Source organism: Manis javanica, chromosome 9 (assembly GCF_040802235.1).
Source record: "Manis javanica isolate MJ-LG chromosome 9, MJ_LKY, whole genome shotgun sequence".
Taxonomy (NCBI): domain Eukaryota; kingdom Metazoa; phylum Chordata; class Mammalia; order Pholidota; family Manidae; genus Manis; species Manis javanica.
Window position 1 is genome coordinate 32,865,224 of NC_133164.1, and position 22,277 is coordinate 32,887,500.

General features: G+C 33.1%; 1 protein-coding gene across 2 annotated transcripts in view; it reads left to right on the plus strand.

Annotated features, from left to right (window-relative positions):
• Positions 1-22,277, plus strand: part of DACH1 (dachshund family transcription factor 1) — a 400,485-nt gene that overhangs the window by 279,159 nt on the left and 99,049 nt on the right. Inside the window, exons 5-6 of one of the 2 annotated variants that reach the window (XM_037023557.2) lie at positions 12,713-12,848; positions 16,293-16,427. In XM_037023557.2, the coding sequence (XP_036879452.2) occupies positions 12,713-12,848; positions 16,293-16,427 (271 nt within the window). The remainder of the gene's footprint in view (positions 1-12,712; positions 12,849-16,292; positions 16,428-22,277) is intronic. The other variant, XM_073212530.1, reaches the window with a different exon arrangement.

A 22,277-nucleotide genomic window follows, 5' to 3' on the forward strand; every position in this document is an offset into this window, starting at 1 on the left:
AGCATGTCTTACATAAAAGGTTTGGTTGCAGTTCTTATTCGTTACTGGTGGGAGTGCAAAATGGTACACCCATTTTGGAAAACAGATTTGTGTGTTCTTACAAAACTAAACATTCTGTTACTGTACGACTGTGTATATTTACCCAGTTCCTTGGTGTTTACCCAAAGGAGTTGAAAACTTATGTCTACACAAAAATTTGTACATGAATATTTATAGCTGAATTTTTTCATAATTTCCCACACTTGGGAGCAACCAAGATGTCCTTTAGTAGGTCAAAAAAAATTATAGTACATCCATATGTTATGACTTTGTTAAATTAATATTTGTTAAGTTGTACGTGGATGCTGGATGGTGAACCATGGTTACTGAACAGACCAGAAGAGAAATTGAAATAGAGAAGCTTATTACTCACAGCTCCTGGAAGCATTACCTGGCATGCCTTGAGGTACCAATGGGTAAAGGCAGAGTGCCAACAGACAGAGTGAGACAAGACCTGAGGCACGTGCCTTTATTAGGGCCCACAGGTGGGGCCCTTGGAGTTCTGGGGCTAGGGCTGGATTGGTCAATTAAAACCAAAAGAACAGGGTTTTAGTAAGCCCCACAGGGTCTTGTCTAAGGGTAGACTGTTGATCACCAGGACATTTGGGGAAGTCATATCAGTGCCCTACTTTTGCATGTGACTCTGTGGCTGCTGTCTGTGGCGTGAACTTACATGAAGGGTTAGTATCAATTTAAGGTCCCTGCAGCCTCTCAGTCAAACAAAATGGATGCCTAGACAGAAATACCATGGATATCATACAATGGAATATTATTCAGAACCAAAATATAAGCTCTAAAGCCATGGAAAGATATGGAGGACACTTAAATATATACTGCGAAATTAAAGAAGCCAGTCTGAAAAGGCAAACTATGGAGATACTAAAACGATGAATAATTACCAGTGGGTGGGGGAGGGGGCGGGTGCAGGGGATGAATGGGCCGAGCACAGGGCCATGAAAATGCTCTGCACGATTCATTATACATTTTAAAAAAAAGGCCCTGTTACTACTTACATAGAATGTTGAACAATACGCAAACAAATTTTTCTTATAATAATGGCTCTACAAAAGATGAATACTAGGTCCTCATATTATTTTCTGAAGTATCCTTACCAGAGAAGAATAACAAAAAACATGGAAGACCCTGATCAACTTCTTAAAAATCTTTATCTGAAAGAATGCCAATGAATGCTACATTGTCATCAGCCAAGAACTGGGAGGAGAACTTTTCAAAATTCTTTATTCTGAGTGACTTTTAGGTGTACAGGGAGCATAGGGTTATAGTTAGAGTTAGGGTCTGGGTTTAATCTTAGGGTGAGGGCAAGACTGAGGTTTAGGGTTACGGTGAGTTGTGGGTGACTCAATGGTGACGGTGAGGGGTTAGGTTCAGGGGCCAGGGTTAGCAGATGATATGTTAATCAAGATATCATTGTGTGATTCAATTTATGACCTTTTTTGGTAGTAGTTATTATTGAAAATTCAATATTCTCATCCCCTCATTTACTGAAGTGACCCAGAGGAAGATTTTAGCCAAAGAAAAAACCTGATTGTTCCTGTCATTGTATTTGATGGCTACTTAAAAAAAACACCAACGAAACAAATGATAGTATTTGCTATAGGATGTGATTATTCTCATTTAAAAAATTAGTAAGAATTACTATAGAAGATAATCTTCATAATATTAATTATATAGTTTTCTCCTTCAAAACCTAGAACTTTTTGGTAATTTCTCATTTAGGTAGGATTTAGATTCATAGGTAAAGTAAAAAATATGACAGAAGAGCAAGCAGTTTAATGTCATAATGGATGACTTAGTTTTGTACTGTAGATAATTTTGACATTAGCTGGTCATACTCCTGAATCCAAAGGATTCCAGTTACATCAGAAAGCTTTATTTATCTTATTTTTTCAGTATACATATACTTCAGAAATAGTTTGTGCTCTATCTAATTTTAATTAGCATAGTTAGATAGTGAAGCTTCCTTTAATAAATCCTGTTGTTAAGGTTTAGGTAAGTAGGAGAAAGCAGTAAGGTTTCCTCTGGAAGGCTTCTTCAGAAAATAATTTAGATTATGGGAAAGTCAGCAACATTCCTGTGGTTGATTAAATTAAGGTTAGGAATAGAGAGGAGGAAGATAAGGAGAAAGGAAGGAAATATGCAAAAAGGGAATAAGACAGTGAGGGAACTCTAGTCTTGAAATGTTTGCCAACACCTCCTAAGTTATAGCGATATTGCCTTCATAGTCTCTTGAAGCAAATGTTTTCAGAAACTTGGCTAAAGAAAGACTAAAGGAAATTCTGAACTTTTGAATGTGGTGGTGGTGTAGATAGTGTTAGCTAAATAGGAAACAATGGCTTTAATTGAGAATGATTGAACAAAGTAAAAGCTGCTAATTTTAATACCAACATCACGATGAAGTTCACTTGCCCACTGTGAACGTCCTAAAAGGCCTATTTGCTCTTTACTTTTGAGGCTAGTTGTCTATATAACTTCAAATTTGATGCTGACAGGTAAAGACTGTAGAAAGTAAACACATTTCCAGAAACACATGAGACAATTCTAATATTTTTGGTAAAGATATTTCTAATATTTTTGCATAAAAATAATTTTAGATCTGAGAAGAATCAAGGGTATGGCCTCACAGAATAAGAGTGAAGAATAGATTCATATATATATATGTATGTATGTATGTATATTAGTTAAACTTAGTTTTGGAGAAGTTTTTATTTTCTCCAAAGAAAACTATTGACTCATCCTATGTCACATTAAATAACATGGCACCCAAGTAGGTGATAAAAATAGTGCTTGCAAGTTTGTTTGCCTGAAAAGATTCTAATTATGAATGCTGGTTAATAGCGAAATGTTAGATATCACACAAGATTTGCCCCATCTGAAGGAATGATAAAACAAGAGCAATAGCCTTTGAAGAGAAGACAAACATTTGAAAGATCTTCCATGTGCTGGAATGTACCATTCACAGTTTTTGACAGTAATGACAAAAATAAAAATTATAAACCCAATCTAAATGAGAATGGCAGTAAGGATTTGATGTATGGAAGAGAAGCAAAAATATGGCTCTCAGAGTAACGTATTTTCAAATATTCTGTTACCTGTTTCTATGGTGTAAAGGAGCTCCAATGATTTTATCATAAACTTATATATGAAAATATACATTCTAGTACAAGGAATAGAGCAGGGTCTGAAATCTGCCATCCTCAGGCAAAATCCACCCTCCTGCCAGTTTTTGCATGGAATGTGAGTTAAAAGCATTTTCACATTTGTAAGTGGTTTGGAAAAAATCAAAGAAGAATCATCATTAATGATGTGAAAATCATGGGAAATTCAAATTTTGGTGTCCTTGAATAAAATTTTTTTGGAATTTAGGTATACTCTTAATTTACATAATGTCTATGGCTGTTTCCACATACAAAGGCAGAGTTAAAACATTTACTAGCTGGCTCTTTACAGAAAACTTGCTGATCCCTGCAGTAGATCTCTGAGTCACTCAAACCCATGTGAATCGTACATAGACTTTGCATAACTGAGGCCACTCAAACTAAACTCTCAAATGCTATAGAGCCATAGCATTTGGTGTTGAAAAAAAAGAAATTAAAAGCATTGAGGAAAAGATAACTGTATAAATAAAGATAGTACTGCTATAGCATTTTTTGCTTTAAATGCAAGTCTTCATGATGGAGTGCTGCCCAAGTATTAAATTTTGACTTTCTCTGGCTGATTGTGTTGGACTACTGGAAATGTTTTAGTAACTTTGAGGAAGTATACTGTTTAGACAATAGTAATTCTAATTTAAATCCCTAAAAGCCAACTCTCTGTAAGAATGTATTAAATTATATAAGTTCTATCAATGTGTCAATGAGACCCATATACTTGTAACGTTTAACATTCTTAGACCATGAAGAGACATAGCCTCAGGATGTTAGATGCTATATAATCCAGCTTCCCACATGGTGGAGAAATAATTTCTGCATCCTCCCTGCTCCTTTTTATATATCTAAGCTTTTGTAGAAGGCCTATTCTATTTGTAGCAAATTTAAGAGTGGGGAAGGTGTTCATTAATCAAATTGATATTTTCATCTCAATAGCTTCTACCTTAACTTCATTATATTCTCTTGGAGGAAAAATCTACACAAATTCTTCTGTCTTCTAACCATTTAAATACTACTACAGTACCTATAGTGTCTCTTTCCTACAGACCAAATTTTTAAATTTCTTACCATACTTCATCAAGCTTCTTGGTTGATGGTTTTTCTTTTTTAATTCACCCCCTCCTCTCCAGTCCTTACCATACAATACTCTAGATGTAAACTAGCCAGTGAAGAGACACTGGAACTTCAATTTTGACAATAATTTTTAAATATAGTCATAATTCATAAAACGGTTTTGCTAGTTGAATGTATGCCTTAATAAATATTATGCCTTTGCAACATGAAATTCTACTAAGTTAATTCTACATGTTTTACTTACATTGGGGATTTGCATTTATCCTTAGTAAGTATATTTTCCAGTCTTGATTTAGATTCTTAAGATATTTTTGAGCATTAACACTCTAAACAATCATATTAGCTATTTATACCATCTTTTTATCATTTCCAAATTGTAAAAGGATGTATTACTTGTATTCCCTTAAATCTCTGAGGAAAATAAACAGTATAAATCAAGAGATCAATTCTTGTGTCATTAGAGAATTCCTTATAGGCTGAAATGTTCCACTAATTGATTCTCTTTGGGTATCATTCATCAAGTAACCCCAAATCTCCCTGAATTAATCAATATTTTTCTCACTTTTTATTTAATAAATTCACAATGATATCATAAGGAACTTGAAAAAAAGGTTCCTGTTGATTAAAAAACAGTAAAATTGAAATGAAGAAAGGCAATATATTTAGTGATTTAAAACATGGATCCTGGAGGAAGAGTTGTTGGGTTTATATTCCAGTTCTACTTTCCTCTAGTCTGATGACCTCAGGCAAGTTACTTAATATCTCTTTGTTGCCTTTTTTTGTATTATAGTTTAATGATATAACTATCCCATTAGGTTGTCAAAATGATTAAATTAGTATTTATAAAATCATTAGAAGTCTTTGTACACTGACATGAACTTCATCTTATCACTAGTTTAATTTTCTACCCAAGTATTCACTATTACCTATTTTAAAAGAAGTTGTAGGATCTTATAAGGAATCCTTGTCAAGCTTTTGAAATATAGTCGCAACTGTGTAGTTTTAAGATCTCGCTCACTTACTCTTTTTTCTTCAGCAACTTTTACCTAACAAAAGTGTATTTTGATTTTTTTGGGGGCTGAGGGGTTTCACTGCAGTAGGATACAAAGCAGATTTTTAAATGCTTTTTTTTTCATATTTCATTTTTCTCCCAGGATAATACAGAATTGTTTTTGAGAACTTAGGAACATTCAAATGATTCTACATTGCTGCTATTCCCCTCATGCCACATTACAGGTTTTTTGAGAACAGGGACTATGACTTTATGACTTAAATTTGTTAATTTTCTCTATTGACCTGGTATGTGTGTGTGTGTGTGTGTGTGTGAGAGAGAGAGAGAGAGAGAGAGAGAGAAACAGAAATAGTTTATGACATTCTCATTTAAAGATTAAATATTGAAAAGAACATTTAAAAATATGATGTATAAGTTTTCCAGTCTTTAACGCTTTCATTCAAAGCAGGTCCTTAAAATACTCTATTAGAAAATTGGTCTTTATGTGCATGAAATTCTAAATGTTTGAAAATTATTAAAACTAGAACCAGGGTGACCTGATCCTCAAAGTAGATTAAAATCTTAGAGTCATGTCATGTGCCTCATGTTTGTTTGTTTTTAGGTACAGAGCAGTTTATTTTTGGGCAATCATTAATAACTCTAGATGTATGTGTTACTTTTAGACATGAAATTTTTTTTTACAAAATCTAATTAATATAATTCTTATTTGAGTTTAGAAAAACAGTCAAGTATGTTCTGTTAATGTCTATTTGCATATTGATGTTAAATATAAAAAGAATATGCTAATAAGAAAACATTAAAATATAACCATCCCTAAGGATATCATACATCATGTATTCAAACATACTACTTATTTTAAATCCTTGAGTTTGTAATAATATTAAAAAATAAACTCATTGTTCACCTTTGGAGAATTGTATGGAATTGGTTCTTTTAAAGGACAAATAAAAGATAAATAAAGTGATGGAGTCAAGCATTTTCTTGCCTTTCCCATACAAACTATCCTTCAGGATAATGAAATAATTCACTAGGGAAACTTCCTGTTCATATAAATCTTCGAGCAAATGAGTGAGTAAGGGACGATATATTTAGAGTATCACCAAAATGCAAGTCCCTGTGGTGTGATGAATTTGGGCCATGATCATCAGTGGTTGGCTGGCGTCATGAAGTGCAGCCGAGCACATTATGTGTTTCTTGATGGGAGCATGTGACATCGTCTATGAAGTGGTCTTGCCCCAAAATCAACTTGAATCAAGCATCCTGGTCTAACTCAGTAAGATATTCAAGGAACAGAGGAACATAGAGAGCGATTAGACCCTCTAAGGAACCACATATGAGCAGTTCATAGTTCTGGTGGTCTCTAAGAACACACACTGCATTAACTAGATAAAAAGTCGGCTTTAACCATTGCCATGTACACAGAGAAGACCTATCTTTTCATTAAGATGTTCATTTTTATTATTACATGGGGATCACTTACAATTTGCATCAACATTGTATTTTGTTGCTTAAAGTAACTAACTGTAAGACCTGATATTACCAAATAGCAATCTGAAAAGTTATGGATGTTGGAACAATATAGTCCCCTCCACCATGCCCCCCTCCCCTACTAAATAAGTTCAAAGAGTCAGTAGGAGAGTAAATTGTTTATGATTATACTCATAGGTCCTATCAGTTTCACACTGAGCAAAATTGAATATTTATTGAGTATCATCATCAAAACAAAAAAGTTCTGTAAATGCCCTTTGCAGCCTCAATATAGAACTTTGAGTCATGGAATTTTTATGATGGGTACCTGATCCTCTACCAAATGCCAGTACATTAACATTATTTAATATGTCTTCCAGAAGTACTTTTAAATGTTTTTCTGAACCCAGAATTCCAATTCTACTATTTATCTTCTCTGTTCATTTTTCCAGGACAAGGGATTTGGATGACACATTTAATCAGTGTATATGATTCTGGACTTCACTAACAACATTTACTAGTTCATGATACATGTTTCATGGGGGAAAGGATTTTTGTCAGTTTTGTTTACTTATACCTATTAGATGTTAAGTAAATATTCTGTAAATGAATGAATTTAAGTCTGAGTTTGGATTATATAAAGTGCTAGTCAAGTTCAATTTTTTAAATTAAAAGTTATACAAAATAACATTCAGTATGAGAAACATCTTCTCCCTACTTCTATAAAATGTTCAGTGAGGAAATATCTGTCTGATAAAAAGGTGAAAATCAGATAACTAAAAAGTGAACAACATAAATTTAAATGAAATGATCCCTTAGAGAAGTTGCCATTATTTAGATTTACTCTTAGAAAGTATTTTAAATTGATAAAACACAATGCATTCATTGGTAGAGAGGAGGCAGCTGAGACAGTGCAATTTTTAAAATATTTATCATGTGTGTAATACCAGTTTATGTTTTATATTTTAGAATTTTAGAATACATTATTTTGAATTCTACCCTTGATTCTGAATTATATTAGAGACCAATATTCCTGTTCTACCCAGAGGCAATAAATGTAGCTTTTCCTTTATTGTTATCTGTAACCATTAGTTTATTAGTATGACCTTTTTTTTTTTTCAGTGAGAGACTATTCCTCTTAAATTTTCATTTATTATTGTGGCTAGTTTTATAAAGATGGAACATTGCAAAAGATTGTGTTTTATTGATTGGTGGAGTTATGATGCAGGACTATAAAGCAGTGTGTTGAAGTATTAAATTAAATATTCTTCCTCTTTATTCTACTTCAGGCCCATCTTGAAGGTTAAAGGGTAGAACACAAATGAAATGATAAATCCAGTTTACATAGTTTCCCTATAGACATTGAACTGCTTCTTTCTTATTATGTCTGAATAAAACTCATTATCTATTTTGTTTCGGTAATAATTATGAGATCCTCTCTTAAGCAATTCTTTACTGTACTCTGGAAAAGCAAGCATATAAATATGATAAAAGAATTAAGCTGTTGAAATAAATTAATTTATTGTGCAACAGTGTATTCAAATCTTACTTGCTCAATGGATTTTACTCTAATGAAATTCTTCAAAGAATAATAACATCATGTTCCAAAGATTGAAATTATACATTAAGTGAAATGACTGAATATGTTGTGTCTCAATTTATAGAAAGTTTCGAATGAACACTTAAGCTTTTAAATCATCAAAATTTGCATAAATTAAAATATTTCTTTAAATACAAGTATTAAGTATTGTCCTTGTATCCTTTGTTCTTAGACAAAAAAACTATAATTAAAATAAAAATGAGCTAAGGCTAAATTAAATACTACAATTTCACCTATATTTTCTAATCCTTAAATTATGCTTTTAAGATGTATTTACATTAATATTTTAATCCAGTTTTTTACTTAGTTTATTATGTGATCTTTAGAGTGTTTTAATGTTCAAATGAATAGGTGAATAATGCATGAGTGAAAAGAAGGAAAATCTTGACAAATGTATTGACTAATGAAACAATTTTTATGTACTTATATGGAAAATAAACAAATAATTGTTTTTAATGGCATAATCATTGTTGCTAGAGTTTTATGCAGTAAGTACTTACATGTTTTATGAATTACATATCTCAGGAAAAAGAACAGTTTCTTATGCTTTCCATTAGCACCAATAAGACATCTATTATGACAGGAAACTCAGACTTGCAAAATGATATTAGAGGGATTGATTTATTTCAAGATTGCATTTTATCTCTGTTCAGCTTAACATATGCTATTGCAAATATGACCAATTACATAAAAATTAAGAGGAATATTAAAATATATCGATGAATGAACATTTATGTGTGATCTTTTGAAGAAAATAATGGTTAATTTAGGAAATTTTATTTATATAAAATATATTTATAAAAAAGCAGTGTTCTTTCTCAAATACATACCATGTGTTTCTGTGTATTGCAAATGTTAAGAGATTAGCTATATTAGGAATTAGTTTTAAAGCTTAGACAAACCTGCATGCCTATTTATCAGAATTCCAAGAAATCAAGGTTAGACTATTTAAGGTGTATCTCTGGTCATGTATGCAGGGTAACCTATTAATAGCATAACTTATTAATACAATTATACTGACTATAAATGAGTTCTACTATCCAGTTTTACAAATCTATACCCCATAATAGTGCACAGATACTCCAAAAGAGATATGCAATCTAAGCTCTGAATGTTACTCATAAATGACGATTATCCTTTCATTTGTGACTGCAAAGACTTGATATTGAACTTTTTTAGTTATTTTTGTGGATTAACCAATTGTGATATATTTGTACAATTGAATAATCAACAGTATGAAAGAATAAATGAATGATATATGCAACAATGTGGCTGAATCTCAAAAACATTTTGTTGTGTAAAAACATTGGACACAAACATCTGTACTATGTGAATCCATTTTTATGAAATTCTAGAACCAGCAAAACTGAATTCTGATTTTGATGGAATTCAGTAAGTTGTTGTTTATGGGGATGGGAGGAATTGACTGGAAAGGGGCATAAGAAATCTTTCTGGGGTTATGGAAATGTTCTAGATCTTGACAAAATTCATCAAACTGAACACATAATAAATGTGTAGTTTGAAGCTGCTTCATAGTAGAGGGTAGGGGTGACTGTTAAGAAAAAAAGATTTATAATCTAGGCTGCTTTTAAATTATAATTAGAAGATAGGAAATAACTTTTGGCATCCAGATGTGGATTCTCTGCTTTTAAATCATATGTGTTTTGTTTCTTTGAAATTTAGGTCATTTGTTTGCCATGTGCACTAAAGAACAGACTATTCAGAAGTATAGCTTGTTTAATTTATTTAGGTTGGAAAAATAACTGGTGATGTGCTCATTTTTCATGTTATTTGGGACACAGATTTCTAGACATGTTAATGTGTAAATTGTGTCAGTTGAATGCCAACTTTCTTTAGTGTCCTTTCATATAGTAAATGTATGATGTGCTATAAACCTCCCTGAACAGCTAATTGTAAATTTTAATATTTGGGGAGTGTATTTCTCCCCTTTTCCCTCTTTGCTGCCCCACCTCTCTTATGTACTCATTTGCTTATTTGTAGTCTTTCAAATGCAACCCCACATGACTTGGGTAGGAAAATTTATTGTGTGATGCTTACATTTACTTACGTAATAGTCAGTTTTGCTATTTGCAGAAAATGCAGCAGTTAATTCTTAACCTCCATCAATTAAGGTAAAGGACTACTATTTTAGTGTAATATTGGTAATACATCTCTCCTTTGGGAGGCTTTAATTGTCATTTACAGAAATCAGTCCACACATTTTAGAACAGCCCAACAGATTGTAAATTTCAAGAAGTTATCTTTCCAAAAAGATGCAATATCCATTGCAACTTCTGAAAGCAGAATTTATTTGACTTTCTTCTTTTTTTTGGTTATAATATTTGCTTGATATTGCGACTCTTTTGTCATGCAGTTTCTTACAGGACTATTTTTTATCCCATGGAACATGTGGGAAGTCATCTTACACATGGACTTTGAAAGAGGCCTTGGCCTTTTTTCTAGTTATTTTCATTTTATTTGCTATGCTCCTCAAAAATTAAGCCTCAGCATATCTGTTGGAGATGTTTATTGACAGTGTTCAGGACTGAAAAAATTGCAAGGATATGAGACAAATGGTCTTAATTTTGGATGCGCATTAAAATCACTGGGAGAGCCTTAAAAATTGATGCTGTCTGGGCCCCACTTAGACTCAGTGATAGGGGTGCTATAACAAAGTACCACAGACTGGGTGGTTTAAAACAATAAAAATTTATACTTTCACATTTCTAGAGTCTAGAAGTTGAAATGAAGATGTCAACAGCACCAAGCTGCCTCTGAGATTCTAGGTAGAATATGTCCTAGACTCTCCGTGCCTCCTGACGGTGGCTGGCATCCTTGGTAGTCCTGGGCCTGCAGCTGCAGAACTCCAGGCTCTGCCTCCATCTTCGTGTGACATTTTTCCCTTTCACCCTCACAATGTCTTCTTGTAAGGACACTAGCCATGTTGGATTAAGAGAGCACCCTACTCCTGTATGACCTCATTTAACTTTACACCTGAAAAAAACTTATTCCCTAATGAAGCTGCAGTCATAGGTACTGAGGATTAGGACTTCAATATTTTGGGGGGACACAGGTCAATTCATAACATTCAATAAACCAGAATTTCTGAGAGCGAAGTCCAGACACAGGCACATTTCAGAACTTTCCAGATGATTCTAGTACAAAGCTGGACTGTAACTACCACTGTGCTAGTGCAACCACTGAGACAAAAGATGCGCATTACCCTGATTCTCGTGGGTAGTACAAAGTTTTGAGCTTTGTCTTTGTTTTGCATGTTACAGAGCCAATGATATTTTGAAAATAGATTCCTACGGGCCTTTTGCATTTTAGAACTTTCATCTTTTAAATTTTAAACTGTCTGCTCTTTCGATATTGGCATCTTAGCATCCTAGTAAGGAATCATGTACTTATTTTTAAGACGTATCATGTGTAAGTTTACTTCTGCCCTTCCAAATATTTATTAATTATTGGAAAGAAAGATCTTCAAGACCTATGTGTGTTAATATCTGAAGGTATAAATATCTTGCTCAAAGAAAAAAAATGTTAACAAATGAGTATCTTATTTCTTAATCTGTAACTCCATTTATAATAGCTCTTTGGAGACAATTATACAATATCTTTGCACTTCTGTCTAATGGGGAAGATGAAGAGAGCTTAGTGGGGGAGATGCGAAGTGGGACCAGAGTGTTAACATGGAATAGTATCAGGAAACATGATAGCCAGGTTCCCTGGGCTACAACTAATATATCTTTTATGAATTTCCCCCAATACATTGACATGGCTTAATTGGAACTAAGAGTAACAGGTAGTCTGAAAATTATTTGAATCAAAGTGATTTCAGTGTTAAATAATAACTGATTTCTAAGATACATTACAATGTGACCATCCAGGTGTGTGCAGAGCAGCAGCATGATGGAATAGCTGTTAACAGTTCCTCTGGTACTATTATTATGGAAGTCCGTCACACTGATGATTTGTGTGCTAGACACTTGCTGAAGCCATAGAATATATTTGAGTATTTCCTTAAGTGGACAATTGTGTAGAATTGAAACCTGCTTTGTTCTGTTGTTTGCTGTCTAATGGGTTCCCAACTGGTCATCTCCTTTGCATCTCTCTTCATCCAAAGAGGATTTGACATTTGTCAATACTACAGCGATGAATACCTATAGAACCATTTTCCTCACCAATACGTTGGCTTCGCTGAAGATCACAGTTGTCTAATACAGTAGAATGTTGATGAATGTGTTTATTTTCCTCACATTTCTATAGTATTAAATAAAATCAACATTCATTAAGTGAAGGTCCAATGTATTTACCTCCCTCCTCTTCCAATTTCTTCCCGCGGTGCTGTAGGAGCGTGTTCCCGACAGCCCCTCGCCTGCCCCCTCCCTCGAGGAAGGCCGGAGGCCTGGCAGTCACCCATCATCCCACCGCAGCAGCAGCGTGTCCAGCTCCCCAGCGCGGACGGAGAGCTCTTCTGACAGAATCCGTAGGTCTCATACGTTTACTTGTCACCGTTTTAAACTTTATTAGGTGCAGCTGGCTTTTCTAATCAAAATGCCCTCATTCCAAATAGATCTCAAATGTATCATGTTCTGAAGCTCTGGAGCAATAGCCATCTCTCAAAATTATGTTTCCCAGTTTGCAATATCATGAGGTATGGTCCTACATTAAGAGGTTCTGATACAAACTCCCTCTCTTTGATGCCACACATAAAGATTTGAGCTATGAAACAGTTAGAGAAAGTGAGTAACCTTCCAGATTAGTTTTTGAAGTGAACACCTCCAACACACAAATATCTCATGTCTAAGTACACTGTTTTCAGATTATTCAACTTCATTCCTCAATCCCACTCCTTCTATATTTTTTTGAAATTTACTAATTTTTAAAATCCATCCTTGCATTAACAAAGATATCCACGGGACTCAAAGAAATAGAATTCAAAATAATTGATATCATAAAAGTATTTCTTAATCATTCAGATGATCAATAAATTGAAGAATTTGAAATTTGTTGAATTTTAATATTTGAACTAGTAATGGTCGATAAAGCATATTATCATCATGTAGTATTATTAAATTCTAAAAAAGTAAGGGTGTATTTTATTTCATGATCACACTTTTAGATGTTTAATCTTGGTCCTCATGGCCAAAAAAATTAAAGATAAAATGTCATTCAATTAACCAGTTATTTTATGTCTGTACCAGAATTTAGTGCTCTTTCCAATAAAATGAACATGATACAGTGACTATCTTGGTTGATAAAACTAGAATTATTGTATCCTTTCCAGAATTTAGTTACTATTCTTTGAAATCCTGTTTATAGTGTAAAATAATTACACAAAGTTATTGAAGTTATTTGGTTGCTGAGAATATTTTCATAGTAGGAAGACATTTGCTAGAAAGTATCTGTATAAATTACAAATGAATGCTTGCATAAAGCAGAAATCCTCAATATAGACTCTAGACTCTATTGAGGTAGATAACTTAAGTATTAGGTTGAATTTATGTATTAAAATTATTTCTGAAAGTAGTTAATTATTGACAAATATATAGTTCAATATAATTCTAACTATGAATACTTGATTTGGCCTGTATGAAACATATTTCCCTAATTTTGTAAGGGATGATCATAACTTTATTAATAAAAATGCGTATATCACTTGACATCCTTTCCCAAACCAATGAAATTTCTAGGGTCTGGCAAATCCTGTTTCCCACTACTTTAGACCATTTTCAAATAAAATACTTTCTGTATGATTTTGTGCTCTGCTAACACTAGAATCAGTGTTGAGTGATGAATATTGTATTCTTTTCATTCTTGATAGAAACAAAGGAGAAATTCCTGCATGCTTGGACTACTATAGTTGTCCAAGTGGAAATACACACACACACACACATGCGACACACAATTGTGCATATATATTTACTCTAACAAAAAATTTCAAAAACAATATGAAGAATTCTTGCATACTCTTCATCCAGATTCATCAAATCTTTCTGAGAAAGATATCGTGATAAATGTAAAATGCCACCTTAGTGCCTCAGTTACAGAATTCATGCTTCTTTACTTCAGATACTTTCATGTTAATTTTCTGCAAACAAGGAATTTCTCTTACATAACCACTAAACAATGATCAACATTAGGAAGTTAAGATTATTTAGTACTATTCTCTAAACTACAAACCTTATTCAAATTTCACCAACTTTCCTCCTTTTATTTTTTTGCCCCACTAATATTTTTAATAGAAAGAGATATATCTCTCCTGGTCCATAAACCAATCCAGGAACACATGTTGCAATTACCTGCCATATTTCTTTAGTCTCCTTTAATCTGGGTTCCCCAGTCTTTTTTGTCCTACAGTATCTTGACTTTTTAAAGACTACAGGCCACTTATTTTGTAGAATGTCCTTCAGTTTGGAGTTTTCGCTTTTTCCTCATGATCAGACTTAGGTTGTGTATTTTTGGCAGGAATCACACAGACATGATGATGTGCCCTTCTCAGTGCGTTTCAGGAGAGATTTGATATTTCTGCAGTCCTTGTCATAACTATCACTTGATTCAGGTGGTGACTACCCTACCAGATTTCTCTATTGTAAAGTTTCTTTTTTTAACCTTTGTAAATAATAAGTTCTTGTGAGGGTATATTTTAATACTATGTAAATATTCTCTTCTTCATCAAACTTTCACTACACTAGTTTTAGAATCATCCACTTAAGAGTCTTCCTAACACAAGTATTACTGTGGTGATTTCCAAATGGTGATTCCTAATATATTCTTATGATAGTATAAAAAAATCTGTTTTCCAGACAAGGTAAGGTTTTATGGAATGATTCTTCTTCCATTTTTTGCACAAAAGCAAGATTTTCATGAGCAATTTATTAAGGAATTTATTGACTAGATTGTGAAAATCATAAGGAAGTTTGATCATCTATTATTTCAATAGTGATGGGTTACTGTTACTAGTTCAGGAGACCAATTATTGGTTTTATTCATTCAGTCATTTAATAGGTATTAATTGGGCACTTGTATTTTCAAGTGAGAGTTCAAATCCAACTTTTTTTTTGGATATCCTTAATGTACAACATTATGGTTACTAGACTCCCCCCATTATCAAGTCCCCCCCATATACCCCATTACAGTCAGTGTCCATCAGCATAGTAATATACTATAGGATCATTACTTCTCTGTATATACTGCCTTTCCCCTATCCTCCCCCTACATTATGTGTGCTAATCATAATGCCCCATTTCCCCCTTCTCCCTCCCTTCCCACCCACCCTCCCCAGTCCCTTTCACCTTGGTAACTGTTAGCCCATTCTTGGGTTCTGGGAGTCTGCTGTTGGAATATTATTCAGCCATAAGAAGAAAACAAATCCTACCATTTGCAACAAATCCAACTTTTAAAGAAGTGCTTTGATATTTATGAGGCTTTGTGTTTTATTGACCAGAATGAAACTCATTTCAGTGCCTTAACTTTATGAAAATGCTATTTGTCCTCTCATGCCACTAGAATTTATTGTTATGGTTAAAGTTCATAATGTTAAAGAGTATTCTAATGTTAAGATTGGAATTCTTGCAGTGTTAAGGAAGGTTATATACTAGATAGAGAATGTCATGGACTAGATAAAAGCCTGAGTACTTCATTGGTAATGGTTGCAATACATGGACATTTAAAAGTTCCAGACATTAAAAAAAAAACAGCACATTATTTTTTATTTAAAATAAAAATAAGATAAAATGGTTTCAATTTCAATATTTTTTTTGCCTGTCCTCAAGAATTATCATGGTTATGAATTCTTACAGTGTTCTTAGAGATAGATTATAATATTAAAGTTAGACCATAATGTTTTACTTGTGAGTCCAGAAGAGTTTATTTACACAGTGTGTATTATGGTGTTTCTGCTTTTGTTCTTTCAATTTGGGCTTGACAGCTGTCCATCAGAATGGGTTGTCCATGAACCAGATGCTGATGGGCTTATCACCCAATGTGCTCCCTGGGCCCAAAGAGGGAGATTTGGCTGGTCATGACATGGGACACGAGGCAAAAAGGATGCATATTGAAAAAGGTAATATATGATTATGTAGCCTTGTTTTTTCCTGCTCAATATATGAACTAGATTTAATCACAGAATGAGGTTTATTTCTACATCACATTAAAAATTGGCATATAAACATTTTTGAAACATAATATTAGTAAAAAAAAAGCCTTTTTGACAAGAAAGAAGTATCTATGAAGACCTGCTGATCTTCTCTTATACATTAGGTAGGTGATAATTTACTTCCCAGTACATTAAGAGGAGAATTGTTTGCTTTCATTGTTATCTCTGAGTTCCTAAATGCTTACTGTTTGCCCTTCTCAATGCCTCCAAGGCCCAGCTGTCATTTACATTGCATGTAGAGCTACAACAATATACAAAGGATTATTATGGATATGTTTTGGATTAAAAGACACAATGAGCATTGGGCCAATCAAGAAGTAGAAGTGAATCTTAATTGAATGATGTCCTAGTAGTTGTTTCAAAAGCATATGTAACAAATAACAAAGGCTGGATTGTATACAAAGCTGTAAAAATTTACTGTTTATATTTCATTTGTATCAGCCTAAACCATTTTCACAGGCAAAAACTGCTATTTTCAGGTAATATTTCATGAAGTACTTTCATGAAGAATTTTAAATATTATTTTAGTATGCATGTCAGAACTTTATGTTAATAGGTGTAAATTCATGTTTTCAAATGGTAAGTTTTGAATGTGATTATAGGAACCCCGCCACATCTTTTTTGTCTTAATTTAATATTTTAATATTTGTCAATATAGACTAGGTACATTGACTTCTTTGACATGGATACCAAATCATCAGTTTTATTACTTCTTTGGAAAATGTAACTACACAAAGGCACAATTTATCAGCTGTCAAAAGGAAAATAAATAGAATTGCACATGTAATAATTAATCAAACAGAAAAGAATGATTGGGGAAAGACTAAATTAAGGTGGGGCAACTTTTTCCCCAAGACTATTCACAAGAAGTAAAAATGCTTACATAAAGCATTTTTCCATTCAACAAGAAGACAGCTTTGCTGAGCCCTTAGGAAGAAAGAGTACAATACTTCTGTAGATTAGATTATCTGCACTGTGGAATGTCAATGAGAAAATGATTATCTTTTCTAGGTGCTAGCATGTCAAAATCTAGACATAATGGAGAAATAGAATTAAGGAAATTTTCTAATTATTTTCAAATTTCAATCAAATATTGCTAAACTAGATGGACTATATCGAGTATATTAGTGGACCAGGTGCTCTCTAAAAGTCTAATTCTAATTTTGTCACAACCTCTTCTTCAACAATGAATAAAAATGTTATGTATATTGTGCCTTATGTTACTTTTGATGTATACCTCTTATATTTAATTAAAAACCTATTTGTGGAAATACAAGAATTAGTATGGTTAGAAAATATAAAGCTTCATAGAAGAATTAAGTTTTAAGCAACAAGATTAGAAATGAGAATTATCGTACAGAGCAAGCAGCCATTCTCAACCAGGGTTCTGTGAAAGATTAAAGCCCTACAGAAAATTATTTTAGTTACTCATTTCTCAATTTCCCCATAGCTGCTACTAAGTTTCACTTGGAATACATGAGTGAAGTTAATTTATGATATACGCTGGCTATTGGGATGCTAGGGGTTAATTCTCTTGCAGAACCCTAGTGGAGAAGGGCTGACAGTGAACTGTGGAAGCCCAGAGGTAGTGAAGAGACTGCCACCAAAAGCATGACCAATACAAGGATTGGAATTATGAATTCCAGTGGAATATTTTGTTGAGAGCTTTGTACACCTGATGTTCAAGATGAGTTTATAATTTTTTAACCATTGCTTTTTCCATGGGTCATGAGTTCTGTCTGTCATTGTTGTTATTATTATTTTGCCATCACAAAGACTCTTACAATACTATACTAGGTTGATCTAAGGATCCCACTTCTGTTTTCCTGTGTACCCACTTCAGAAATCTCCATTACATCATTTTCCTTGTTTTTTGGAAGTTATTTCTCTATTGGTCTGCTTCCAGTACTAGACTGTAAATTTCTTAAAGTTATTTGTATATCACATTTGTTAAAAACAGAGTAGACAATCTGTGAATGCATACTGACCTAGGCTGAATCACTGGAAGATTCTAAGGCATGGTGAAAGAAAGTTAAAACAACTGTGAAGATTGCATGCTTTAAGGACTAATAGGAAGGCCAAAAGCTGAAATTATGTAACTGTCAGAAGGTGCACTTATATGAAACAATAGAACATTCTGACCATAAATATACACTAAAACTTTCTGTATTGCCAATGATAACTAATGATACTTCTTATCATGTCAAAGACTTTGAAATTATTTTGTTGTCAGAATAAAAACCTTGGTGATATGCCCATGGTTTTCCAATATTTTAATGTATTATGTATAAAGGAAAGTAAGTTTTTATTTTAATATTCTCCCTAGGAATGTGAAACTGCCATTGAACTTACACTCCACATGTAGTTATGTATGGTGGAAATTTTAATAGGTTTAGATACTGTCACAGTAAGTGTTTTATATGTTGTACTTTCTCTTGTATGCATTCTCTCATCTGTCTTTTAGCATACTAAATTACTAGTAAATATTTGTGGCTTCCTGTGTTGATAGAGTCTACTAAATTAGAAATTGCTTTCATGACCACACTTATGTACCTCACACTAGCCCTGTAACTTTCTTATTATACATAAACTATTAAAACAAGTGCCTCCGTTTAGAGACATTTGTAGAGAAATTAATTATATGTTTGTGACATTTTAGGCTTGAACTCCTTATATGGAATTAGCTGCCTACCACTTTAAATCATTCAACAAATAATTCTTAGGAAAACATGGATGTTAAAAATAGGTACCAAAAGAAATTTCTATGCTAAGAATTTCTCTGATCTAAAATCCTAATCGTGAGTAACTTTTAAGTATTTTTAAATTTTCATATCAGAGACATACTGATTCCACACTAACTTAGAATATTTAAGTCACTGATAGCCGAAAGGCCTATGGCTTCAGAATTCAGAAGTTCTAAGTGCTGAGTAAATATGCTGTTTCTTTTTTTAAAATAAAAAATACTTTACTAGGTTTTTGAATGTAGGAAGAGTTTAAGCATATTTAAAATATAAATATGAAAAATTAGTGTATCAAGAACTAATAGACATATATGATTATTTCAGTTATTCCAAGTATAAGGAGAAATGCTTTCACTATTATGAACTTTGACTAAAATTAGGAGTTTGTCAAAGATACTTACTGAGAAAAATTGTGAAATAGCACATAGCTCCAAAAACATTTGTGTCTTCTAAATTTTCAAACATATTCCAAGTTCTGTAGAGCTTTCTGGATTTTAAAAACATTACAGCTTTTTCCCCCTTAGCCTAATTTTAGTGGAATAGGCAGTAATATTTGACATTTCAATTCTGTTAATAGACTCACTGTTTCTTCATGCTGTATCTCTATTTGCCCACAATACATCTGTCCATTGATGCTATTTAGTGTTACTTTCATGCATAATTGTTTCTTGATTTTTCTTAAATTTCTGTTATTTTCAATACATTTTTAGCATGTTTTATACCTTGCATGCAGTTTCACATGCATCTTTTTTGTTATTATGGAATTTATCTAATTCTTAATTTACCAAAAACTGAATATATGATACAGATAAACCTGTAGTCTCAGCTTTTTCCAATTAGAGAAATCTTAAGTATGTATAGTTGGACAAACTACTGCATACTTACTCTGCATTAGTGAATTTCAGTCTTGGACTAAGTATACCAAAATGCCATAATCAACTGGTAGACATTTACTGAATTCCAGCTGTATATGAAATAAGTCATACAAAAGACAAAACTATCCCCCTGCTCTCTCTCTCTCTCTCTCTGCTATAATTGTCCTGATTTTTCCTATAGTTAAGGCCTTTCCCTTTATTTGTTTTCATAAAAAATGTGAAAACTCTTTCATTGGTGACTCTTGCACACTTTTTTTCATTGGTAGCTCCGCCATTTTAGAATTAGGAATAATTTTTAAAGCAGCCGCAAATAGCGGGATTTACTTCAGACCATCAAACATTGCTCTTGTGGTATATTCTACTTGGTTGACAGTGCTCAAGATTTCCAATGGTTGACATACCCGTATGAAAGGTTTCATTTTGGTACTCTGAATATGAGGACAGGGCACTAAAGTCAATTAAAGTAGTTAACTGACCATTTTAGGATTTTCCATCATTGATGTTTTATACTTAGCATCCAACCTTGTGGACTATTTTCCGGCGAAACAGCTTTTTTAAACCACTATGCTATCACTCTTCTGAAGTTTGTGAAAATAATTTTCGGTATGTATTTCCTTTTGCACATTTGTCATTGCTAAAGATTCTAATTTTACTTGGATTAGGAGTGAGTCTTCAAAAATGTTTTTCTCCTTGTAGATTCCAGATTGACATTACACAAATTAATTAATAGTAAATGTGATATATACATATATCACAAATTTGAACCTGTTAGTATCTTGGACACCTATACAGATGTGCACAGAGTGAAAGACTCTTTTCTTCAGAAATTTCTGTATTTTGATTATGTTAGCATACATATAGGGCCATTAGTATTTTCATTTTTAAATTTTTTACCATGAATACTCTCCATTTTTATCCATTAGATATAATTTCTCTTCAGCATATATCATAGTCTCTTATAAAATATTCTTCATAAATACTTCCTCATGTGACTTTGTTCTTCAATTTCCAAGCTTGTGAAATACAGGTGTTGAATTTATGCTGATTCTTTTAATTCTATGAATCATTACACTGGACAATAACAAAGTTCTCTGAATCCCAGAGCTCTTCATGTCTGACCCACAGCTCAGGTGAAACTTCCTTATGGCTCTGGTTCTATTACTTTATGAATTATAACTTGAGAAACAGAGCTTGCAGTAGTGCTTCAACAGCAACTTAAGAACTATAAGCTTCCTGTGACATACATGTAATGATGGACAATTGATATAAAATATGGGCTTAATGTTTTTATCTCCCATTCATTTTGCTGACTGGTCGCACTGAACTTTCACGTGTCTCAAGCATCCTCTGTCCTTTCCCAGATGATTCAGTTTATTTACGTATATACACCTCCTTATCCATTAGTGCTCAGCCCAAAATTCTGCTGGGCAGAAGCTTTGTCTTATCATCTTTGTATACCTGGCCCAGAGTCTGGCATTAGTGCTACATTTCTTATCAGAGTTAAATGAGATGATATGTGTCTGGAGTGCTCGACCTACATAAATATTCCATTACACCATTAATATTGTCACAATAGCTAATGGGTATGTGGCTTGATTTTATAGATGGAAAAGTGTACATGTTGTGAATCACAGAATTAGAATGTTGTCTGTTTACAATTCACAGTATCACAGTTACCATGATTTATGGTTGATCCTAAAAAGGAAAAATGAAACCACAATATTTTAGAGAATGTTGAAGTTCAAATGATGATAATGTAATATGCACAGTTCTGGCAGAAAAAAGACCTTGAATTTTTTCAACAAATGTATTGAAGAGAAACAGGAATGTTTGGCTTTTTAAAGCATAGCGGATACTGTGTGTTAGATATAGTTGGGTCACAGTAAAATGTGTCCAAAATCAAATGAAGTCCCCCCTGATGGGAAAGAATTACATCTTCAAACCAGTCACACGTGCTAGTTATAAAATGAATGATTTCAGTTTTATCTGGAATAAAATTTACATTTACTGTGAGTTTACTACATAATTAATACAAATATTATTAAAGAAATAGAGCCATTTATTGATGCAGAAGACCTCAGTTGCTTTTCCAGGACATCCATAACTTTAGGTTTTTGGAAATGTAGAAAGTTGAATCATAT